The sequence below is a fragment of the Xenopus laevis genome, chromosome 4L (assembly GCF_017654675.1).
Source record: "Xenopus laevis strain J_2021 chromosome 4L, Xenopus_laevis_v10.1, whole genome shotgun sequence".
NCBI classification, from domain to species: Eukaryota; Metazoa; Chordata; class Amphibia; order Anura; family Pipidae; genus Xenopus; species Xenopus laevis.
Window position 1 is genome coordinate 132,602,504 of NC_054377.1, and position 23,169 is coordinate 132,625,672.

The following is a 23,169-nucleotide window of genomic DNA, read 5'->3' on the forward strand; positions in this document are numbered from 1 at the left end:
TATAATGTACTGTTGCCCTGCACTGGTAAAAGTTATGTCTTTGCTTCAGAAAGACTATTATAGTTTATATAATTAGGCAGCTGTTAAGCCATGGAGGCAGCGATTCAAACTGAAAAATTAGAAAAGGCACAGGCTACTTAGCAGATAAGCTCTGGAATAGAATACAATGGTATTCTACAGAGTTATCTGCAATGTAACCTGTGCCTTGAATGGCTATATAGCAGCTTGTTTATATAAACTGTTGTAGAGTTTCTAAAGCAAACACACTTTGTACAAGTGCAGGGAAACCGTGCATTATATTTTAAGAATTTCAATACACTTACCAAATTATTTGGTGTTATTGTTCTGTTAATACCATTTACAGTCCAAAATCTTGCAGTTATAAAACCAGAGGGTTTCAGAAAGGAACTCTGATTACAGCGGTCTGATTGCTCCGCTATAAAGATGCTAGAAACCCCAGCCATAAAGCTTGGCATAGCTGCTTTGTGAGATAAAGGGGTATTTGCTTGGACTCTTTATACACAGACAAAAGTGATATACTTCAAAATGTATACTCTGCTGAACTGAACTTTACACACTGATTCCAGGTACCCAAATGTACCCTACTCTCCTACTACTGTTCCATTGACATGGAAAAATAAAATATTACTGCAAACACGCACAGTGTTGTACACAGAAAGGGATTATATCACTCAGTTTAGAGCTGCAGGATGCCAAGGTAAATCAGCAAAGAGATAATATACTGTATGTTTTTTTTTCATATTTTCCCTCAGGGACATCTTTTCTCTGGGATTCGGACCGTTTAGGTGGGTGTGCACCTCTGCAGATCCCTCTGACTTGGCTGCCACTGACCAGATTGCAACCTGTGCTCTGGAGGATATTATCGCTCAGGGAGGTATGACAATTCCTGGAAATGGGAAACCCCTATTAGCACCCGTGTTTTAAATAACACTGATATTACATTGGATTGCATTGTGTAGGTAATTGTGAAATTAGTTTATCATTAGTGTTGGCATTAGGGATGCACGAATCTAAGATTCTGTTTAGGAGCTTACGGGTTTTTTACTAAAATCCAAATTTATCTCATTGTCCCAATAAAAAAGCTTGTCCAAACTCCCATTCCTGATTTTATCTTATTTATTAATAATTAAACTTGATTTACTGGATTGGTAAAAAAAAAAAAAAAACTCGAATCAATTGAGCAAAAACCCAAATCTTATGATTTTTCTGGGCTTTTCTTACGAAAAGCTCTTATTTTTAATTTTTCCCTGAAAACCTCCAAATCATAGGATTATCAGGCTGAACCCAGACCACAATACCTTCCATGCAGGGTTTTAGGGTTAGGGCTTTTTGCAGCGTCGGGTATAATAAATTTAGAAAAATAACTCAATTTTTCACAAAAAATCTGAGTTATTGTCCCAAAAAGCCTGACTAGATAAATTCAAGGGTTAGTAAACAACCCTGTTAGTGTTCAGCCATACTTAATAGAACCCTTAAAGTCATGTGAAATTTTAAACCCCTGGAAAGTGACAAATACCATTTCTAAGGTTCAGAATTCAGTGAAAAATTCTATGAAATGTTTGATTTTCTGGCGTATCTAAAAATGATGAATTCAGTGCATCCCTAGCTGGCACAAAAGCACATTTAGTAAAAATGATATCCCAGAAAACCATTTGTGGCACTAATTCTCAGTCACAAGGAGTGTCTCTTACATCTCTTTGCAGTTAGTGACCCTGTGAAGAAACAGTACAACGATAACATTCGATGGATTCAAGAAGCTGGAAAACATGATCTGGTACATATACAGTATATACTCCCTATCCTTATCTATTACTCATGTCAGAGTCACACTTTCCACTTTACATTATTGGCAGATGGCATTTCTAGGAGGTATTTTGCTGTTGGGTGTCTCAAAAGGGGATATAAAGGGTTGACAAAAACAAAATCGACCTGTGTCCAACGCTAAACGCAACCCACCCAACCTGGTGCACCATCCTTATTTATATACCCGTGCCTGACCCTTATATAAATAAGCAATGACCACCAGAAGGATAGGGGTGTTATTTCTGGGTGGGATAGGGCCAAGGATTATGTTTAGCTGTGGTACCAGTAGATTTACCTGTGGGTCACACGGGTTTGGGCTGCCCCACACAATTTTAGTACCCACTATGCAGCAAATGCCCATGAATATTATACATTTATGTAACTGTATCTTACGGACACTGAAAATCACTTTCTTGTCATGGGAGCATTAAAATAGACATCTGGATATTTTCAGGGACAAAACATTCCTGGGATAGAGTAAAGCATGGGGCCTGTACTGTTTAGGGTAAATCCCGTTGCTAAGTTTTGCAGTCCAATGCAATCAGAGAGCTATGAGATTTGTACTCTAAAGCTAAATGTCTTCAGTGCTATTTATGATTGGTGGGACAGGGTGCAAAGTGTAAATAACAGGTGCAAACTGACATTTTTTGCACTTTGCACCCATTCCTACAGTGAGTGCCTGGGGGCCAAGTCCTTGTGGTCCAGAACCTACAATCTCCCCACAGATACAATGTTGACTGCATTCAGCAACCTTGTATTTCTGAGGGGTGGGCTGGGGGAGACATACAGACTCAGCTCTGCATCCCTTAGTTCTCTAGCACTTGGTGTCAGGGCCAGAACTAGGGGTAGGCAGAAGAGGCAGCTGCCTAGGGCGCAATGATAGAGGGTGCTGGGCAGCTACCTCTAAAATTGTCTTCTGCCTGCCCCTAGTCCGCGTTCGCACCCCTTAGTCTTACTACCCTCCCTCCTGTTACCAGACCTCCATCGCTCACCCCTCCCTCCCTACCCTCACTCTTTGTCTGGTTTACCCCTTTGCATATACACCAAGTGGTTGGACACCTCTTTAGTTCTTTGTACACTCATACACTGCAGTGAGTCTACAAATATGCTTTCTAGTAACGTATCAATTTGATTGTGGCAGACTGATACAGGTATGGGACCTGTTATCCAGATCCAGGACCTGGGGTTTTCTACATAAGGGATCTTTCTTTAATATGGAAATGCTTATTTTAAGTCTATTTAAAAAACATTCAACGATTAGATAAACCCAATACAATTGTTTTGTTTTAAACTTGTTTTTATTTATTTTTATCACATAAAGTTTTTTGCCATTATGCATTTTTATATTGTAAAGAATTAAAGCATATCCGTTCTCAACAATTGTTCAACAGTATATATAACAATTTAGACTTTCAGCTCAAAAGTACGTTTTTAGGACCCTATAAAGGGTTTTGTGGGTGTATAGCCAACAATCGGTTTGCTCCTCGGGGGTGCAAAGTCCAGCCTTTCTTGTTCCTGTTGCCAGGTGTCAAGGTATTGGGTTCACTCCATGACAAATGTGTTTTCTCTTTGGGATTTTCTCTGTTGTTTGTTTAAAGGTAGAAACGGTAAGGTATCTAATATGTTGTGGAAGTGCTTTTATTTATGATATCCAGGTGTTAAAGAATTTTGTTGTGTTTTGTTCTTTTCTGATAATTGCTTCCAACCAATCCATGTGAAATAGGTGGTGTATTTTTTGTTTGACTAATAATATTGTTGGAGGTTCAGGAGGCTGCACAAGAAATAAAAGCAAGGGGGAACCCTGCATTTCACTTGCCTTGAGTGCCAGAGTTTTTTTCGTTCAAATATATATTGGGGACTGCCGTACCTCCACCCTGTGCACCAGGCGTTCTCTGGTAAGCTATTTGAGTGTGCTCTGCTTCATCCAAAAGTTCAGGTTCAGGAGTTAGCCATTGTTGTAATAAAGTTTTTTGGGCTGCTGCCACGAATCTCCCAGCCATATTTTTCTCAGATTTTGACAGCTGGGTATATTTTGTGGTGCTGCTAAATAATGCCCATTCTGTTTGCATTTGAATGGATTTTCCGATCATGCTTGCCATATAAGGTTACCTCTTGCCAAAAGGATTGTAATCTTGACCATGACCAAAGGTTATGTATTAAATCTGCTCCTGGGGAGCAGCATCTTAGGCAATTATCAGAGGAAAGATTTGCCATTTTGTACAGTATCTTCTAACTGGAGTTAGATATGAATTTTGAAGTATTTGGAGAGCCATTTCTTGATATCTACTTGCTGGGAGTAGTTTCATTATGTTTACATGTTGTTTTAGAATGTCTGTGTTATATTTGGGATGTCTGTCAACCGTTTAAAGCCTGGTTTTCCTTCATCCTCTAATTGTATTAGTGTTCTGATCATCTGGTATAATTGTGAGGTTGTTTGTTTTGTTACATTATTCTTCCATATTTTATGTAATGGATTATCTTTGTCTATTAACTGGGCGGTTATGTGTGTGTTGCAAAGTGGATGATTTGTAATCTTAGAAATATGTGGGGTGTTGTAAAAGGATATTTTTCTATGGGTAGGGTGTTTGGGTGGTTATCATCTAATATAACTTTAAAGGAGACATTTTGTGTTTAAAAAAAAAAAAAGTGTACCAGTGCATTATACTCATTTAGATATAGAAGAATTGTGCTTAAAAAGTAGTGTTTCAGGCCATTTTATTGAATAAAACCCTAATAATCCCTCCCTTCTCTTCCACTTCCTGCTCCTTGAATTCCCAGGCTGTGCAGGGGAGCCAGCGGCTCCCAGCTCACTGTACTGTAGGACAGGAACCAATCAGCAACTAGCAGGACTTGATAGGGAACTGAAGCCTGCCTGTGCTTCTGTGACTGCAGGGCTGTGATTGGTTGTCCCCCTGCTACTGTACTTCTGGCAGGGACCGTTGGGACACGCTCACCCCTCATTTGAAACACACAGGGACTAGAGAACATCAATAGGGAGCTCCAATAAAGAGGCCATTTTTTAGAGATATTATTAGCACCATGTAAAAGCAACACCATATATTACTCATAATTGCCTACAAAATTAGGTTTTTTTTTTTAAATTTATCCTATATGTCTCCTTTAAAGTTTTGTTGTCCTTTATTTCTCCATTGAAGAAGTATCGGATTTTGTATGCCTGTTGGGAATTGTTTGTTTCCTATCCATGTTAGATATGGGGAAACATGTGGAGATAGTTTCTGTTTTTACTTGGTATATTGCCAAGCTTTGTATGTGTCTGTGAATAAGGGATTGTCGCATATGGATGATGGGATCTCATTTGGGGAAGTATGTAAGAGAGTAATCTTTGCTTAGGTATTGATCTAGGGATATATTTGCTTATTGTTTTTTGTTGAGAAGCCAGTCTCCTGCGTATCTAAGAGCTGCTGTGTTGTATTCTTTAATGTTGGGGAAGTTAAGTCCCCCAGGGCTTTGGTTGTTCTAGTTTAAATAGACTAATCCTTGAACAATTTTTTTTCCAAATGAAAGTTCTAAATATGTGATTTATTCATTTAAAGTCTGTTGGCTTAATATAGTATGGTAACATTTGTAGTGTTTTGTAGAGTTTGGGGAATAGGACCATTTTGATTAGAGGAATTCTACCCATAAATGGTAGGAATATATGTTTCCATTGTTGTGTTTCCTGTTGAATTGCATCTATTGTTTTCCTTATATTCATTTAATACTAATGTTTTGCTTAATATAATTAGATTTGTTGGGATCAAACACAAGGTGGTATTATTATTATTATTATTATTATTATTATTATTATTATTGAGAAAAAAATGTCCTTCCCATAATTCAGAGCTTTCTGGATAACAGATCCCATACCTGTGAATGAATATAGCCTTACAGCAGGGCCTTTTTGTAGAGTGTTTGTAAATTGTACTTCGATGTTTACCCAACTTTACACTGTTGCAGAATACATATTAATAATACACATGTCTGTATAATACGTGTTTATAATATAATAATATAATGTGACAAATATATATAGATAAATTTAGGAGCTACAATCCGAGTTGGACTGGGGCACCCGGACCAATCAGGTACCACCTGCCCTGGGTGACTTACTTTACCGCTTCACCTCCAGTATAAAAAAAACTAAAGATAGCCATGCATTTCACAATGGATCACCTGGCACTGGAACTGGCTTGGGGGCAGTTGGCAGGGTCCAACAGGGTCAGGACTTAGTCTGTCCCTGGCTACAATAAACCATAAAATCACAAAATAAATGTTCAACAAAAACAAGCATATGAACTAGGATATTTCCTGAAAAAAAAAAAAAAACTTTACCAGCCTGGGGAAATACTGTGCTCATGCTATAGTGTCAGAATCACTGCTGTTCACACCATTGGGATTTGGGAATATATTTCTTGAATGTTAGATTACACACGCACGCACGCGCACACACACACACACACACACACACACACACACACACACACACACACACACACACACACACACACACACACACACACACACACACTGACTCTTGTTTACTGATCCCATTTATACTATGGTATTATTGACTTTTGTTATTTGCTGTTTGGTTTGAAGGTTGTTGGGTCCCAGGCTCGAATTCTGTATTCAGACCAGAAGGGAAGAGTGTCCATCGCTGTGGCTATTAACAGGGCTGTGGCTGCAGGACGGGTCAAGGTGAGAAATGTGACATTTGGCCATTGAGCTAACGTCTGAAATATTTGTACAGGTACATACAGTTGTACAAGTTAGTTTCCCTACATACAGGAATATTGCCTTAAAGTATTCCTGCAACCATAGTTACTATTAATTTCATAGATACTGTTGCTACCATAGTTACTGCTACTACTACTATTATTAACATTGCTGAATAGTAACTATGGTAGTAATAGTAACTGATAGTAATGGCACCTATTGAAAAATTATGGAAACAATAGAAACTATGGAAACAATAGTAGCTGGTAACAATGGGAACAATAGTAAGTATGGTAGCAATGGAAACGCTAGCAACTATGGTAGCAAAAGTAAAAATGGTAACAATAGTAACTATGGAAACAATAGTAACTATGGTTGCAATGTAAACAATAGTAACTGGTAGCAATAGTAACAATGGAAACAATAGTAACTGTTGGCAATGGAAACAATAGTAACTATAGAAACAATAGTAACAACGGAAACAATAGTAACTGGTAACAATTGAAACAATAGTAACTATGCTGGCAATGGAAACAATAGTAACTATAGAAACAATAGTAACAATGGAAACAATGGACAATAGTAACTATAGAAATAATAGTAACTATGGTAGCAATGGAAACAATAGTAACTATAGAAATAATAGTAAGAATGGAAACAATAACTGGTAACAATGGAAACAATAGTAACTATGCTGGCAATGGAAACAATAGTAACTATAGAAACAATAGTAACAATGGAAACAATGGACAATAGTAACTATAGAAATAATAGTAACTATGGTAGCAATGGAAACAATAGTAACTATAGAAACAATAGTAACTGGAAACAATAGTAACTATGGTAGTAACTATAGAAACAATAGTAACTATGGAAACAATGGTAACAATAGCAACTATAGAAACAAGAATAAACTATAGAAACAACAGTGGAACAGTGGTAACAATGGAAACAATAGTAACTATAGAAACAATAGTAACTATGGTAGCAATGGAAACAGTAACTATGGAAACAGTAACTATGGAAACAGTAACTATGGTAATAATGGAAACAACGGTAACTATGACAACAGTAGCTATAGAAATGGTAACTATAGAATCGGTAACTATAGAAACAATAGTAACTGGAAACAATAGTAACTGGAAACAATAGTAACTGGAAACAATAGTAACTGGAAACAATAGTAACTGGAAACAATAGTAACTGGAAACAATAGTAACTGGAAACAACAGTATCTATCGGAACAGTATCTATCGGAACAGTATCTATCGGAACAGTATCTATCGGAACAGTATCTATCGGAACAGTATCTATCGGAACAGTATCTATCGGAACAGTATCTATCGGAACAGTATCTATCGGGAACAGTATCTATCGGAACAGTATCTATCGGAACAGTATCTATCGGAACAGTATCTATCGGAACAGTATCTATCGGAACAGAACAGTATCTATCGGAACAGTATCTATCGGAACAGTATCTATCGGAACAGTATCTATCGGAACAGTATCTATCGGAACAGTATCTATCGGAACAGTATCTATCGGAACAGTATCTATCGGAACAGTATCTATCGGAACAGTATCTATCGGAACAGTATCTATCGGAACAGTATCTATCGGAACAGTATCTATCGGAACAGTAGTAACTATGGTAGGAATGCAAACAATAGTAACTATGGAAACTATAGAAACAGGAACTATAGAAACAACAGGAACTATGGAAACAGGAACTATGGAAACAGGAACTATGGAAACAGGAACTATGGAAACAGGAACTATGGAAACAGGAACTATGGAAACAGGAACTATGGAAACAGGAACTATGGAAACAGGAACTATGGAAACAGGAACTATGGAAACCGGAACTATGGAAACAATGGTAACAGCAGTAACTATAGAAACAGTAACTATAGAAACAGTAACTATAGAAACAATGGTAACTATAGAAATGGTAACTATAGAAACATTAGTAACTATGGTAGCAATGAAAACAATAGTAACTATAGAAACAGTAACTATAGAAACGGTAACCATAGAAACAATGGTAACAATGGAAACTATGGCAACTAGAAAAACAACGGTAACTATAGAAAACAGTAGCTATAGAAACAATAGTAACTATGGTAGCAATGTAAACAACAGTAACTATAGAAACCGTAACTATAGAAACAATGGTAACTATGGAAACAATGGTAACGGTAAATATAGAAACAACAGTAACTATAGAAACAATAGTAACTAGAAACAACAGTAACTATAGAAAAAGTAATTATAGAAACAGTAACTATAGAAACAAAAGTAGCTATAGAAACAAAAGTAGCTATAGAAACAATAGTAACTGGAAACAATAGCAACTATGGTAGCAATGGAAACAGTAGTAACTATAGAAACAGTAACTATAGAAACTATGGAAACTATAGTAACTATAGAAACTGTAACTATAGAAACAATAGTAACTGGAAACAATAGTAACTATGGTAGCAATGGAAACAATAGTAACTATAAAAACAGTAACTACGGAAACAGTAACCATGGAAACAATGGCAACTATGGAAACAATGGCAACTATGGAAACAACGGTAACTATGGCAATGGTAACTATAGAAACAATAACTATGGTAGCGATGGAAACAGTAACTATGGAAACAGTAACTATGGAAACAGTAACTATGGAAACAGTAACTATGGAAACAGTAACTATGGAAACAGTAACTATAGATACAATAGTAACTACAGAAACAATGGAAACAATAGTAACTAGGGTAGCAACTATAGAAACAATAGTAACTGTAGAAACAACAGTGGAACAGTGGTATCAATGGAAACAATAGTAACTATAGAAACAACAGTGGTAACAATGGAAACAATAGTAACTATAGAAACAATAGTATCGATAGAAACAATAAAAACAATGGAAACAATAGTAACTATGGTAGCAATGGAAACAATAGTAACTATGGAAACAATAGTAAATGGTTGCAATGGAAACAATAGTAACTATGATAACTATGGAAACAACGGCAACTATGGAAACAACGGCAACTATGGAAACAATGGCAACTATAGGAACAGTAGTATCTATAGGAACAATAGTAACTATGGTAGCAATGGCCACATTAAAATGCACATATATCTTCCTATCTGTTTATTTTCCTAATGAGGAATTATTTGCAGTGTAGTTTGTCAGGCTGTGGCCCTCCAGATTGGGCTATTTTCAGGTAACTGTAGAAAGGCATTTCTGAAAGCTATCAGGGTTTCTGGGAGTTAAATTAAATGATGTGCTGTAGATCACTCATCTCTGATGTACAGGTTATAACCAGGGATTAATGCCATGGTCATCTGAATATTTAAAACCTGTGTTATGTCTAACATCTTTCATAGGGTGCTGTGGTGATCAGTCGGGACCATCATGATGTCAGTGGCACAGACAGTCCCTACAGAGAAACTTCCAATATCTACGATGGTTCTGCCTTTTGTGCAGGTGAGCTGCACCTTGTCCCAACTTTTTTTTTTTTTTTTTTCTTTTGTGTTTGAAATTTATAGAGACAAATCAGCAGATCTTGTATATATTGTATCATTGGTACCAAAAATAGACACAATGGGTGAATCACTTAGTAAAGGACGACGAGTGAGGAAAAATGTTGCAAAAAGCTACCGTCTCACCTCTGCTGTAAAAAAAAAAACATGTTAAGGGACAATTTTCAATAAGGCCTAAAGGGGCCAAGGTATTTAACTTTTTTTTATACAAAATACCTCGCATTGGAGCAGAATATTGGAATGATCAGCTCCCCTCCTAAGTGGTGGGATATGGTCAATTGCAATATACTTAAAGGTTGGTGTATGTCATACGTAAAACACACTGGGCTTGCAATCGTATATTATATAGAGTCCACCCAAGGAGCACTCACAGGTCTTATGACAAAAAAGTGTTTATTGTGGGCAAACAAACTGACGCGTTTCGGCTTTGGCACCAATCTCAAAGAGAAAGGCTGGTGCCACAGCCGAAATGTCAGTTCGTTTGCCCACAATAAACACTTTTTTTGTTTTTTGCCATAAGACCTGATAGTGCACCTTGGATGGACTAAATTGTAACTTGTGATAAGGATTGCACCCAGGCAGCTATTTATGCAGCTTTTTCGTAAGTGCCGGTATTATATATATATATATATATATATATATATATATATATATATATATATATATATATATATATATATATATATATATATATATATATATATATATATATATATATATATATATACTGGGGGTACTTTATTATAATACACAAATTTCAGTGAGTCATGTCACATGTGAAATAATATCAGAACCAACTGAAGACATCAGAACTCACTGTTTATAAGGATATAATTTACAGGATATTCATGGCTTTTGTGTATTATTTATAAAAAAAAAAAAATAGATATAGATAAATATATAATTATTATAATTTTTTTTGTTTTCTTTTTTTTGAGAAAGGCCCAGAACGGGACCGAAACGTTGACAATAAATTTTCTTTTCTAAACTGCATTATGAAGTCCTGGAGTGTGTCAATCTTGGGGAACTATAAGAAAGGCCCAGAACGGGACCGAAACGTTGACAATAAATTTTCTATACATACATATACACACACATCATGTCAGTAGACCACATCCATCTTACCCTTATGTTGTCTGTTTTATTGTGGCGTCTTGCCAAATGCCTCAGCAGGAAATAGTCAGTGCCATTGATTTTTCTTGGGCCATAGGAACCTTCATAATTTTCTTCTGAATTCCCCAGATATGGCCGTGCAGAACTTTGTTGGAGACTCGTTCCGAGGAGCAACTTGGGTGGCTCTGCATAATGGAGGAGGTGTTGGCTGGTAGGTGAAATTTAGTCTGTGGAAATCAACTTAAAAAAAACAGCTTAAAGCTACTTGAAATGCAATATTTTGGTGCCTGCTACTAAACCGTTGCACCGTGTTGGGTGATTATATATAGTGATGGGCAAATTTCTCCCGTTTTGCTTCGCTGAAAAATTTGCAAAACTCGAAAATTTATGCCCGTGTAAATTGTTTTTTGAATTCAACTCTGCTTTTATTGAAATAAATACAGGGTACAAAGTTCAAGAACAGATTCACACCTTACAAGTTATACATGACCAAATATGATTTTTACTATTCCCAAATCCTTACCAAAACTATCAATCAATTATGACCAATTGAGGTAAAAGTGCATTTTAATATAACTTCACCTGTACTACTCATTTTTCTGCGTAGCTGGAGTTATATGGGTGGATATGGAAATCTGTTGGGAAGACCAAGGCTCCCAAATATTTATGATTTTGTTTCTCCCTTCTGTTTCTGACATTATTTCCATGGTTGCCCGCATAAATTTTGATGCACCCATCAATTTAGACGCCAGCGTTAAAGTCAATGGGCGTCCTAATAGTGTTTATGCACGGTGGTTTTGACGCGATCAATTTTTCTGGCGTGCATCCAAAATTTTTTGATGAAGGCGAATTTTTGTCTATGAAATTTATTTGCCCCCGGTGAAACACGGAAATTCGCAGTGAATTTGCGCCGGGCAAATTAATTTGCCTATCGTTAATTATATACGTATCGTTTTGCCCATATTTTAGTTTGCTGGGCAAAATGCGGTTTAGCCTTGCCTGTATACAAAGCAGAAACAAACAAAAAATCTGTTCTATTATGGCACTCAAAAGGTTTTTTTTCAGCTTTGTGGTATATGTGACAGATCAATGTTATGTTTGTATGATTTGTATAGAACTTGCATTAACTCATTTCTTGCTTTACCTTTCATTTATAAATTCTGTGCAACAGTCTAGTTCTGTCCCAACATCTGTTTCTAAAAAAACTTGAGCGGATATTAATGTTCCAGCATTCTGGTGGGAGGATTTAATGCCCAGTGTTTGTGTGTGATTTAAACTGACCTGCATGATGTGAGACCTACAGCAGTGCAAGATTTAGAAGCTTTCAGATCTAAAAGCAGGGTTAGCAGTGCTAAGAGGGGGTTTGATGAGGGGATCATTTTCTCTTTGATGATGAAATACTGTAAATACATTTCATATGTGACCTGAATAAAGTAGCACATAATATACCAATTTAGCACCTAGCATCTGTGCCTTGCCAGAGCAAACTCCTAAGGGCAGATTTATCAAGGTCAAGGTGAATTTTCAAATGAAAAAAAATTGAATTTTGAGCTATTTTATGTGTACTTATACTAGGGGATAGTCCAAATTCGATTTGAAAAAAATTTGAATATTGAAATTTATCATGTACTGTCTCTTTAAAAATTCAACTTCGACCATTCGCCATCTAAAACCTGCCGAATGGCTGTTTTAGCCTATGGGGGACCTCCTAGAACCTATTTGGAGTCAATTGGTGGACTTTGAAATCATTTGATCGATTGTGATATAAATTCGATTCAAACTATTCGAATTTGGCCAAATACGGACTTATTCGACCCAAAAAAACATTTGACTTAATTTCGGTTGGTCTTTTTGAATTCGAATTTCGAAGTTTTTTTCAATTCGAAATTTGACCCTTGATAAATATGCTCCCTACTGTCAATCAGGGGCAGTAACACAGTATTTGCTCATAGCTTTCGACAGCTCCATTCTCTCCTTTCTGGTGTTTAATTGCAATTCATTGCACAGTGAAACTAGCATTTTCTGCTACATTGTGGCTCGGTCATTTTCTGACATGTTGTGGTGCAACCTGGACCTTTCAAAACTTGGCTGTGGGACACTGGCAGAACAATACCCCGATGAGGTGCGTTATTCACTTTAAGGCCAGCGATTGTAATCACCGAGGGGTGCCTTACATGTGATTTACACTTTCCTTGTCCTTTAACTCACAAAACCATTACATAAAAATGTGGCTTTAACAGTCATTGCCTATAGTTGCATGGATATCCAAAACAGAGAACAAACATTTGTTGTAATTGATCTGGGCTTCTTTTAGCCTCCATTTGAAAGCCAAAGATCTTTGACTTAAAGCAAATAAAGCCAAAAATGTAGTTGGAAGTGGTGATTGTACATGTGCACTGTAATGCTGCAGGGACAGAGAAGTTACCAACTGAGGATGCCTTGGAAAAATGGTACCCTTAAGTAATGCATGGGTCAGGAAAAACTCAACCCATGCCCAACCCTAACCCGCAAAATGCTGCCATTGTAGGACCCATGCGCAACCTGTAGCCACATCTCTTGCTCTGTATGCTACTTCAGTGTACACCTCTGTTTCCAAGACAGGAAATCATTGGGGGCAGTGGAGGACTGTACTTCCCTAGTCTAACATGCACCTAGCTCTAACCCGCAATGGTTGGCCAAATTTCAACCCGATTCCGCCCAACCCGTGTTCAACCCTTGGGCTGACGTTCAGGTCAACCGGCTCATCACTGGTACCTTTCTATTTTTGTCTTTGCTTGTTCTTTAATCGAATATGATAGAGCAAGTAGGTCTCTTTCTCTAGGCAACAGAAATTAGATAGAGAGAACATTACAGAACTGATCGAAAACACACTGCAATAAAAACCAGGATAATATTTTTTCCATAAACAGTAAGGAATTAAATAGTAAGTCAAATCATATTAATTCTTTTCATTAGGGGACTGCAGTTCATGACAACACCTTACATGGATCTTCTAATAGAATATGATATCTGCTTTTGTCTGGGGCATTGCATTCTAACATCCGATGATGAGTAACAATAACCTCATGCTACATGGGAATGTAGCAAATTGCTAAAATAACTCAAATACTTTTGCTTTGAGGTCAAGTGTACAGTGTGCTTATTCCAGATCCATTGCTGTCACGTCTTCTCCTGTACAGGCCTTCTAAGGTCAAAAACTGACTCTGCCTTCTTTCAATTTTAGGGGTGAGGTTATTAATGGAGGATTTGGCCTGGTTCTGGATGGTTCCCAGGAGGCTGAAGAGAGAGCTACAAGGATGCTGAGCTGGGATGTTTCCAATGGGGTAGGCTTGAACTTTAACCACTTTGCCTGTAGCGGTTCAAGAATTATGCACTGTGGGATTTCCTCTGTGGTTCCCAGGGCCAGTGTCTGGATAGGAGAGAGGGCATTTAACCCAGGGCTGTAGATAAAATACCTCTCTGTGTGAGAGACACCCAACGTGCAGCCATTCAGCTGTGGTTAAACTTTGTCTCTCAAAAATACTTTGGTAATCAGTAGCTGAGAGCTGTATATATATATAAATATATATGCCCCCCTCTTACCTAATGACAACTGCACTGGTTTCCTGGTATCTCTGGGCTAATGCTTTATTAAAAAAAAAAAAAAAAAAAGGGGGGGGGGGTAACAATTTTTTACATGTGTTTTCTTAGTCAATTCTGCTGGAAGCATTGCATTAAATAAAACAAACTGAGATAAACTCCTAGAGCAGGGCTGTCCAACTGTGGTCCCCCAGATGCTGTGTCTGCTTACTATATGTAAGCTTTAAAAGGTATCACTACAGAGATATATTGGCCCCTGCATTGTTGAAACCTCAAATTCAGACTCTAACCCCCTGTACTGTTCACACCTGAGACCCAGACTGAAACTGCCCACATTGTTCACCTGCTCACACCTTATTCAAAATGCTAATGGGGCACCAGCACTGTGTCACTGTATGTAGTACATATTAGACTGGTCCTGATTCCTGTCTCCTGCTCTGTTCTGCCTTCCCTCCCTGCATGGCTGGAACTAGGGGCAGGCAGAGTAGGCGCCCGCCTAGGGTGCAATCAAGTGGGGGGGCACACTTTTAAGGGGAATTTCCTTTCTTTCTTTTTTAAACCCTGATTTGCTTGGTCTTTAATAGTTTTTCAACTTTATAAACCCCATGTTACATACAGAATCACTCCCAGCCCCCTTTTTGTAGCTGCTGGCACAAGTACATATTTGTGGGCAATATCTTGGCTGCTACTTGCACAGGTAAACAGATGATATGATGGATATTTGGCTGCTTCTGGCACAAGTACATATATGGAGGCAATAGTGTGTATTTTTTGGCTGATGCTGGCACAGGTACAGATTGGGGGCAATATAAGGGATTGGCTGCTGCTGGCTCAGGTACATGGGGCAATATGGTGGCTGCTGGCACAGGTACACAGATGTTTGAGGGCAATATGATGGATTTTTGGCTACTGCTGGAACAGATACAAATTGGGGCAATATGATAGATTCTTTTGGTTGCCGCTGGCATGGGTACAGATTGGGGGTAAAAATATGATGGATGTTTTGACTTATGCTGGCACAGGTACAGATTGAGGCCTGGGGGCAATCTGAGGGATTGACTGCCATTGGCATAGGTACAAATGGAGGCAATATGATAGGTGCTGGCACAGGTACAGGGGGCTATATGACTAGTAAGGTGGGAAATGTTAATGCAGGACTGGGTGGAGGGCACTGATTGAAGCCCTTGCCTAGTATGCAAAAATACCTTGGCTCTGCCTCCCTGTGTGTGCCATTCTCTGCTTGCCCATTGCTGCTTGGGTGTTCCATTCTCTGCTTGCCCTATGCTACCTGTTGAATGTAAGCATGTTAGGGGTTTGTTCTTGGGGTTATTAGCATTTGGAAATTGTTGTTAAGGGCCCCTAAGGTGTTTAATCATGTGTTGTGGGTTGTTATATTATCCACAGGGGAGAATGAGGCATATGGATTTAAGGGTATGTTTTTAACATGACTTCAATTTTTCACATGAGTGATGAGGGATTTCCCTGCAGTGAGCACAACCATTTGGTTTTTTTGTGTGTGCTGCCACCGTTAATGTGGATATGATCTTAAAAGTTCTTGTGGTAATATGGGTGTGGTTTACAGTGGGTGTGGTTTAAAAGGGGGAGTGGCCAACACTGACTTCCATTATCGGCCCTCCTCCACATAGGCTGGTAAAATTTTGGCCCTCGGTACCACAGAACTTGGACAGCACTGTCCTAGATAAACACAACATTTATTTTACAGAGTTTTTTTCAATGAATTTTGTTTTACACATAATACCCCTAGTCTGTTTCCCCTTCTTATATATTCTAGGATGAAGGGGTCAAATGGTCCTGTCTACCTGAACATTTAGACCCTCCCAGACAGGATATACCCTCAGTATTAAGGTTACCCTAATCTCTCTCATTTCTACCTCCATCCTGCAGGTAGATTCCTACACACCATTAAGAACTCTGTCTGCTAAGGGTTTGTTTACTCAAACCTCATTTAAAGGAGAAGGAAACCTAGTCGGCGCAAAAACCCTCCCTCCTCCCCCCTGGCCTACCCGTCCCGCTGAGCAAATGCCCCTATTTTGTTACTTACCCTTCTGCGCAGGTCCAGTCTATGGACTTCACAGACGCCATCTTCTTCCACACGATCTTCTTCCTGCTTTGACCAGCGCATGCGCAGTAGGAGCATTTCGCCGGTACGATCTACTGCGCATGCGCCAAAAGTCACGAAGTCGGAAAACGGAAATCGGAAAACTTCGTGACTTTTGGCGCATGCGCAGTAGATCCGTACCGGCGAAATGCTCCTACTGCGCATGCGCCAAAACGGCAGTCAAAGCAGGAAGAAGATCGCGTGGAAGAAGATGGTGCCTGTGAACTCCGTGGACTGGACCTGCGCAGAAGGGTAAGTAACAAGTTAGGGGCATTTGCCCAGCGGGACAGGTAGGCCAGGGGGGAGGAGGTAGGGTGGACAACACACGGGTGGGAGGGTTTTTGCACCGACTGGGTTTCCTTCTCCTATAAGGAGTGGTTCATTTGCAACAGTGTAGTAACCAATAACAACCAATCCCATATTTCTGTCAAATCTGGTTATGACATGGGGACAATGTCTAGTATGTGTAAAGGAGCCCCAAAGTGTTATGACCTTGGTACCACTTGTCATTTTGCAATATATTGGAAACAGAGCTCCTTCAAAAATTACAAAACCATGTGGGCTTGTTTTGCAGGTGGCGAGACGCTGCTGGTCGGGTAACCAAAATGCCTATGATACGATCGTCCGCACCATGGAGGAGAACCAGAATCTCAGAGTGACTTTGCCCCATGCAGTGAAGGACAAAAGTGTTCTAGCCTTGGCACTGTCCCTTAATTAACCACTCCAATTTCATCCATCAGTGATGTCTTATCCTATCGAAATCACATTATTAAGCATTCTCTCACACTCATTATAGAATCTAGCACATCATTCACCATTGTATATTGTTTTGAATCAGAAGGGCAGCATTACCTTTAATTTCTCAATCTAACTCCCCCCCCCCCAATAGACCCACTCCAGTTAAGCTATAGCTAAAATGCCTGTGTACTTTTTGCTATGCTGAACTGCAATGATTAAACCTTAGAACCTGGACAAATATCATATTTGGTGTTGCACCAGTTTTTTTTCAGCTTTGTACACCAATTATATTTTATGACATTTACATAATTTATTAAACACTACGTTTATTAGATGGGTAATAAACATCTGTGTTTAATCCAAGCCCTAATCATTCTTGAAATAACCTTAAAAAAGGGGCATTGCTTCCCATCATAGGGCATACTAGGGGTCAATTAAATGAAGACCACACTATCCAAACACCATAAAAGACCAGAATCGGCCATTTTTTTTTTGCACTTTTCACAGTGTTCTCCATTTTCTGCTTCTTGCCCTTTGAATAGAATGCTGCCTGTGTTTGGAAGCACTCTATGCTAGATTGTCAGGCATCCCCCATCATGCTTCCTATTTGTGCTCCTAACTTGGGTGTCATATAGATGTGCAAGAAAATGACCCTTACTTTATTTGGAGAACTGTGAAATTTACTTTGTCTTTCCTTAAAACTGGTTCTGGAAAGATGCTGGTTCTGTCAGGATGGGAAAGTATCCACCGAGCACCAAAACTCCTTTATCCTAAGCCACCTTTAATAACTTATTGCAAACCTAAACATATTCTAGCACATAACCAACTGTTCATCAGGAGGCTGTTAACCAGATAGGACTCTCTAAGGGACTGATACTGTCCCTGGCCTGTCATAGAGCTCCATAGACATTTGGCATGATATCCTTTTGAATACATTTTGGTCTGTGAGCCTATGGTATGAGATAATTGGCTCATTACATGGAAAAAATGTGGACAGCACAGTCATAGCATATCATGGGAAAATGCAGTAGAATGCTGCTTATTGAATTTAAAATAATTTGAATGTTTATTTAATTACCCAGTTTAGTTATTTATTGTCTTACACGAAAATCCAAATAAACTCCGCTGATGTTACTAAGAGAAGTAGCCTGGGGGGGGGGTGGCATAGGGCTTAGCACTGTGAGAGTTCTGGCCATTCACCCGGGTGCTGAATAATATAGATACTGCATACACCAATATTTTCCTTTGTTATTAGATGTATGTCAAAATACATTTATAATGATTGCACTTTTTCTTTGGAGACATTATAATAGTGTTGAGTACTTTTCTCTGACATAGCAGAGAGGCAGCTTCATTGTACAAATGTAGTTTTGTTTACTCTGATTGAAACTGCCTTCCAATCTTGCCATATAGCAGCCCTGTCTCAGGGTGCATATTGTACTCCTCAACTCCCTGCATCATGTCATTTAATTCTGGGTGTGGTTTGAGTGTGCTTTTAGATATATGTAAACATCTAAGAATGTATGTTTAGGCATGCTGTGGGCTCAAATGGCTAAATAGACTTTAGCTATTCGGGACTTCATCGGTCCGGCATGACTTTGGCGCTGTCAAGGGGGGCCCCGGCTATTTTGAAAAATGGAGCACAGCCTTGGGCTCGGGCCTGGTACAACAGTACACCCTGTGCCCCCCTGATTGCGACCCAGGGCGTGCTTACTAGTGATGGATGCATTTGTCTTGCTTTGCCGAAAATTCACAGAAACGGCGAAAAATTTGTAAAACACAAATTTTTACGCCCGCACGCACAACGGTTTTGACGCAAGCGTGCGTCCACATTTTTTTTGACACCTGCAAATTTTCAAAACAGGAAATTCAGCTCTTAAAAGTACCAGGAGTGGCCTTTTGCCGCCCCGGGAACCTTATCTGGCACTTCCGCCTGAGGTTAGCACCTCAGCTCGCCTCATTGGCGGAGTGCCCCTGAATTCAGGTACCTTTTAATAAATGCGGTGTCAATTTGCTCAGTTGCAGTGGTGTAACTATAGAGGAAGCAGACTGTGGGGTCTGCTTTCTCTATAGCTAAAACAACAGTATCGGACTGGCCCACCGGGATACCAGAAAACTCCCGGTAGGCCAAGGTGTCAGTGGGCCCTCCTGCTTCTAACCTTTTGACCTATTTCATGGTCATTCCCTATTTCTTTATGGGAATAAAGAGGCTTAATAATGGAAGAAAAGGGTATAGTATGTAGAGAAGAGAGACTACGAGAATAAAGAGGTTGAGTGAGGAGAGGAGGTATAGTAGTTTGGAAAGTGGGCCCTCAACCTAAGGTTTTCTGGTGGGCCTCTAGTATCCCAGTCTGACACTGAACAAGAAACCAGCCGCTCTTACCTGCAGCAGGGAAGCATAGTGCAAGTCGTCAAGAGGCGGAGTCGGGTGTGGAGTGGGTGGGGATTGGGCAGGAGTGGGTGGAGTCATGGCGGGAAGGGGGCGGAAGGATGTGGATCAGAGTGCACTGGGCCTTTCTGAAGATTTTTATGCAGGGGGGCCCTGCGCACTCTATTTACGCCACACAGTTGCATCTTTTTCCCCAAGCTTGAAACTGTGGTTCTGGTCATCAATGACCCCCTAAGTTTTTTCCTCAAGTTTGCATAACCATTTTTGAGGAACAAATTAAGTGCACAAACATTTATATTAGAGAAAAACCACAAGGTACCCCATAGCAACCAATCAGATCTCTGCTTTCATGTTTTACCTTGACATAGATTGATCAAAACTTGTTTCTGCACTGGTACAATTTAGCACATATATTAATAAATATATTTACTAAATTACACAATCACAGTGCTGCTTCAAATATATTTGTTCCATGGATTGCAGTAAGACATAATTTTTGTGCGAGCGTGTAAGTTTTACTTTCTCTTATATAGTAGCTTTCTCAAACTGGGAAATACTGGGAAAATTGGCTAGCTATATTTAAGTTTTATTTCATATCACACACCCTGACTTTATTGGCTGTTGCACTGTAAAATAATCATCATGTTATTTAATTCTGGGTGTGGTTTGAGTGTGCTTTTAGATATATGTAAACAACTAAGAATGTATGTTTAGGCATGCTGTGGGCTCAGTGAATGGCTACAGAGCTCCAGCACCCCCTGCTGCTTGTGCTGGAGAAAATGAACAAAAGTGATAAAAAAATGGCACTTAAAATGACTGTTAAGCTGCATTTGTTTATTGGCTAAGGAATATATTAAAAATATAATATGATATTTCAGCTTGAGCAGCATTAAGGATAAAGCAGTAGTTATTACTAGTTAACACCTTTAAGTTAACTTTTAGTATGTTATAGTATGGCCAATTGGAAGCACATTTTCAATTGCTCTTCATTTATTTATTTTGTATCGATTTTTTTAATTATATGCTTTTTTTCTTCTGACTCTTTCCAGGTTTCAAATGGGGAGGAGGGCACTGACCCCATCTAAAACACAAATGCTTTTTGTTATTGCTACTTTTTATTACTTATCTTTATATTTTGGCCTTCTTCTATTCATATTACAGTCTCTTATTCAATTCATAGCATGGTTGCTAGGGTAATTTGGACCACAGCAACCAGATTGTTGAAATTGCAAACTGGTGAGGTGCTGAATAAAAAGCTAAATAACATAAAAACCACAAATAATAAAAAATGAAAAGCAACTGCAAATTGTCTCAGAATATCACTCTCTACATCGTACTAAAAGATGATTCCAAGGCGAATAACCCCTTTAACAGCAGTATCAAGCTACCGGCACTATCCAGCAGGGTCGGACTGGGGGGCATGGGGCCCACTGAGGCTTCTGCTGCAGGACCCCCTCCTTAGGGCAGAGACACGCTGCGACTCGGGGAAATTTGTCGTCTGGTGACAAATCTCCTCTTCTTTGGGGTGATTAATCTCCCCAAACTGCCTCCTCTGCCTTCCCGTCGGCTAGAATGAAAATTGCTGGCGGGATGGCACTCGGAGTGCTTTGTTTTCTGAAGTCTCAAAATATTGAAAATTGGGGACATATAATTATTTTATAAGAATGAGTTTTGCAAGTCCCTCACAGGAAAAAACAGCTGTTTGAGCTGATCCCCTATTGACTGTATCTCTGGCCAATTAGGCTACACATGCTAAAAGCATGTTGGAACATGAGAATGAAATCCTGACACAGGGAGGGAGAGGGTCCAAGAGCATTGGCCCTCCGATGCCCCAGACTAGTAACCAGGTGCTTGATATCGCAGCTGGCCTTTGTCTCAAAGCTAGAGGCTGGAAGTATGAGTGAGCCCTGGTCATGCTTCTCTGTGCTCTTGAAGGATTAGGTGCTGATCCTCTAATGGCTGGATCTGCCCATCCGGCTACACGTCTTAAAAGCCAAATTTATACACTGATCCAATGCTTGGGGAGACAACTAACAGCACACAACAATCAGATGTCCCTGTATGTGATGGATCCAGTCAGGCCAGTGGCTTTCTGTCGGGTACTTACTTAGAAGAAGCCAGCAGAGAGAGAGAATGTGACCTGAAAACATTAAAACAACCCCTTACATTTGATCATAGCCTGGGCAGAATAATACCATAAAATTAAGCTTAGTTTAGCAATAACCCTATACAAGTCAAACAACTTATAAAGTTGCATTTCTTAGTAAGTCATACAGTGTAGCAAAAAAAGCAGGGCAGGTATTAGAGATTGCAATTTTTGCTCTGACCCAGCTGTTAGCATGGTGAGAGGGGGCAAAACCAGGACAGCCATCAGGTGGTAAATTCATAAGGGTCAAAGGGCCATTGCTAGAACCCTAAATAACAATATTTAGTGCTGTACAGTATGTCCCAGGGCTCCAATCGAGGGCTACTTTATTTACTATGTTTAATTTCCATTCGCTTTGTACAGCAGCATGAAAACAATGCTACCAATAAAAACAATGGTAACTATAGAATCAACAGTAACTTTAGAAACAGTAACTATAGAAACAGTAGCTATAGAAACATTAGCTATAGAAACAACAGTAGCTATAGAAACAATATTAACTATGGTAGCAATGGAAACAATATTAACTATAGAAATAGTAACTATAGAAACAATGGTAACTATGGAAACAATGGTAACAAAGGAAACAACGGCAAATATGGAAACAACAGTAACTATGGAAATATGGTAACTATGGAAACAATGGTAACTACAGAAACAACAGTAACTATAGAAACAGTAAATATAGAAACAATAGTAACTATAGAAACAATGGAAACAATCGCAACTGTGGAAACAACGGTAACTGTGGAAACAACGGTAACTGTGGAAACAATGGTAACTGTGGAAACAACGGTAACTGTGGAAACAACGGTAACTGTGGAAACAACGGTAACTAAAAAAACAACAGTAACTATAGAAACAACAGTAACTGGAAACAGTAACTATAGAAACAATAACTATAGAAACAATAGTAAGTGGAAACAATAGTAACTATTGTAGCAATGGAAACAATTATAACTATAGAAAAAGTAACTATAGAAACAGTAACTATGGAAACAATAG

At 39.0% G+C, this 23,169-nt stretch overlaps 1 protein-coding gene across 1 annotated transcript in view; it reads left to right on the forward strand.

Annotated features, from left to right (window-relative positions):
* The window catches only part of uroc1.L (urocanate hydratase 1 L homeolog), a 35,902-nt gene extending 18,030 nt beyond the window's left edge, over positions 1-17,872 (forward strand). Inside the window, 7 exon segments of the mRNA NM_001096185.1 lie at positions 774-895; positions 1,725-1,795; positions 6,424-6,522; positions 9,925-10,024; positions 11,323-11,404; positions 14,417-14,516; positions 17,466-17,872. Coding sequence (NP_001089654.1) covers positions 774-895; positions 1,725-1,795; positions 6,424-6,522; positions 9,925-10,024; positions 11,323-11,404; positions 14,417-14,516; positions 17,466-17,609 — 718 coding nt within the window. The 3' untranslated portion in view covers positions 17,610-17,872.
* Positions 17,873-23,169: the final 5,297 nt, after the last annotated feature.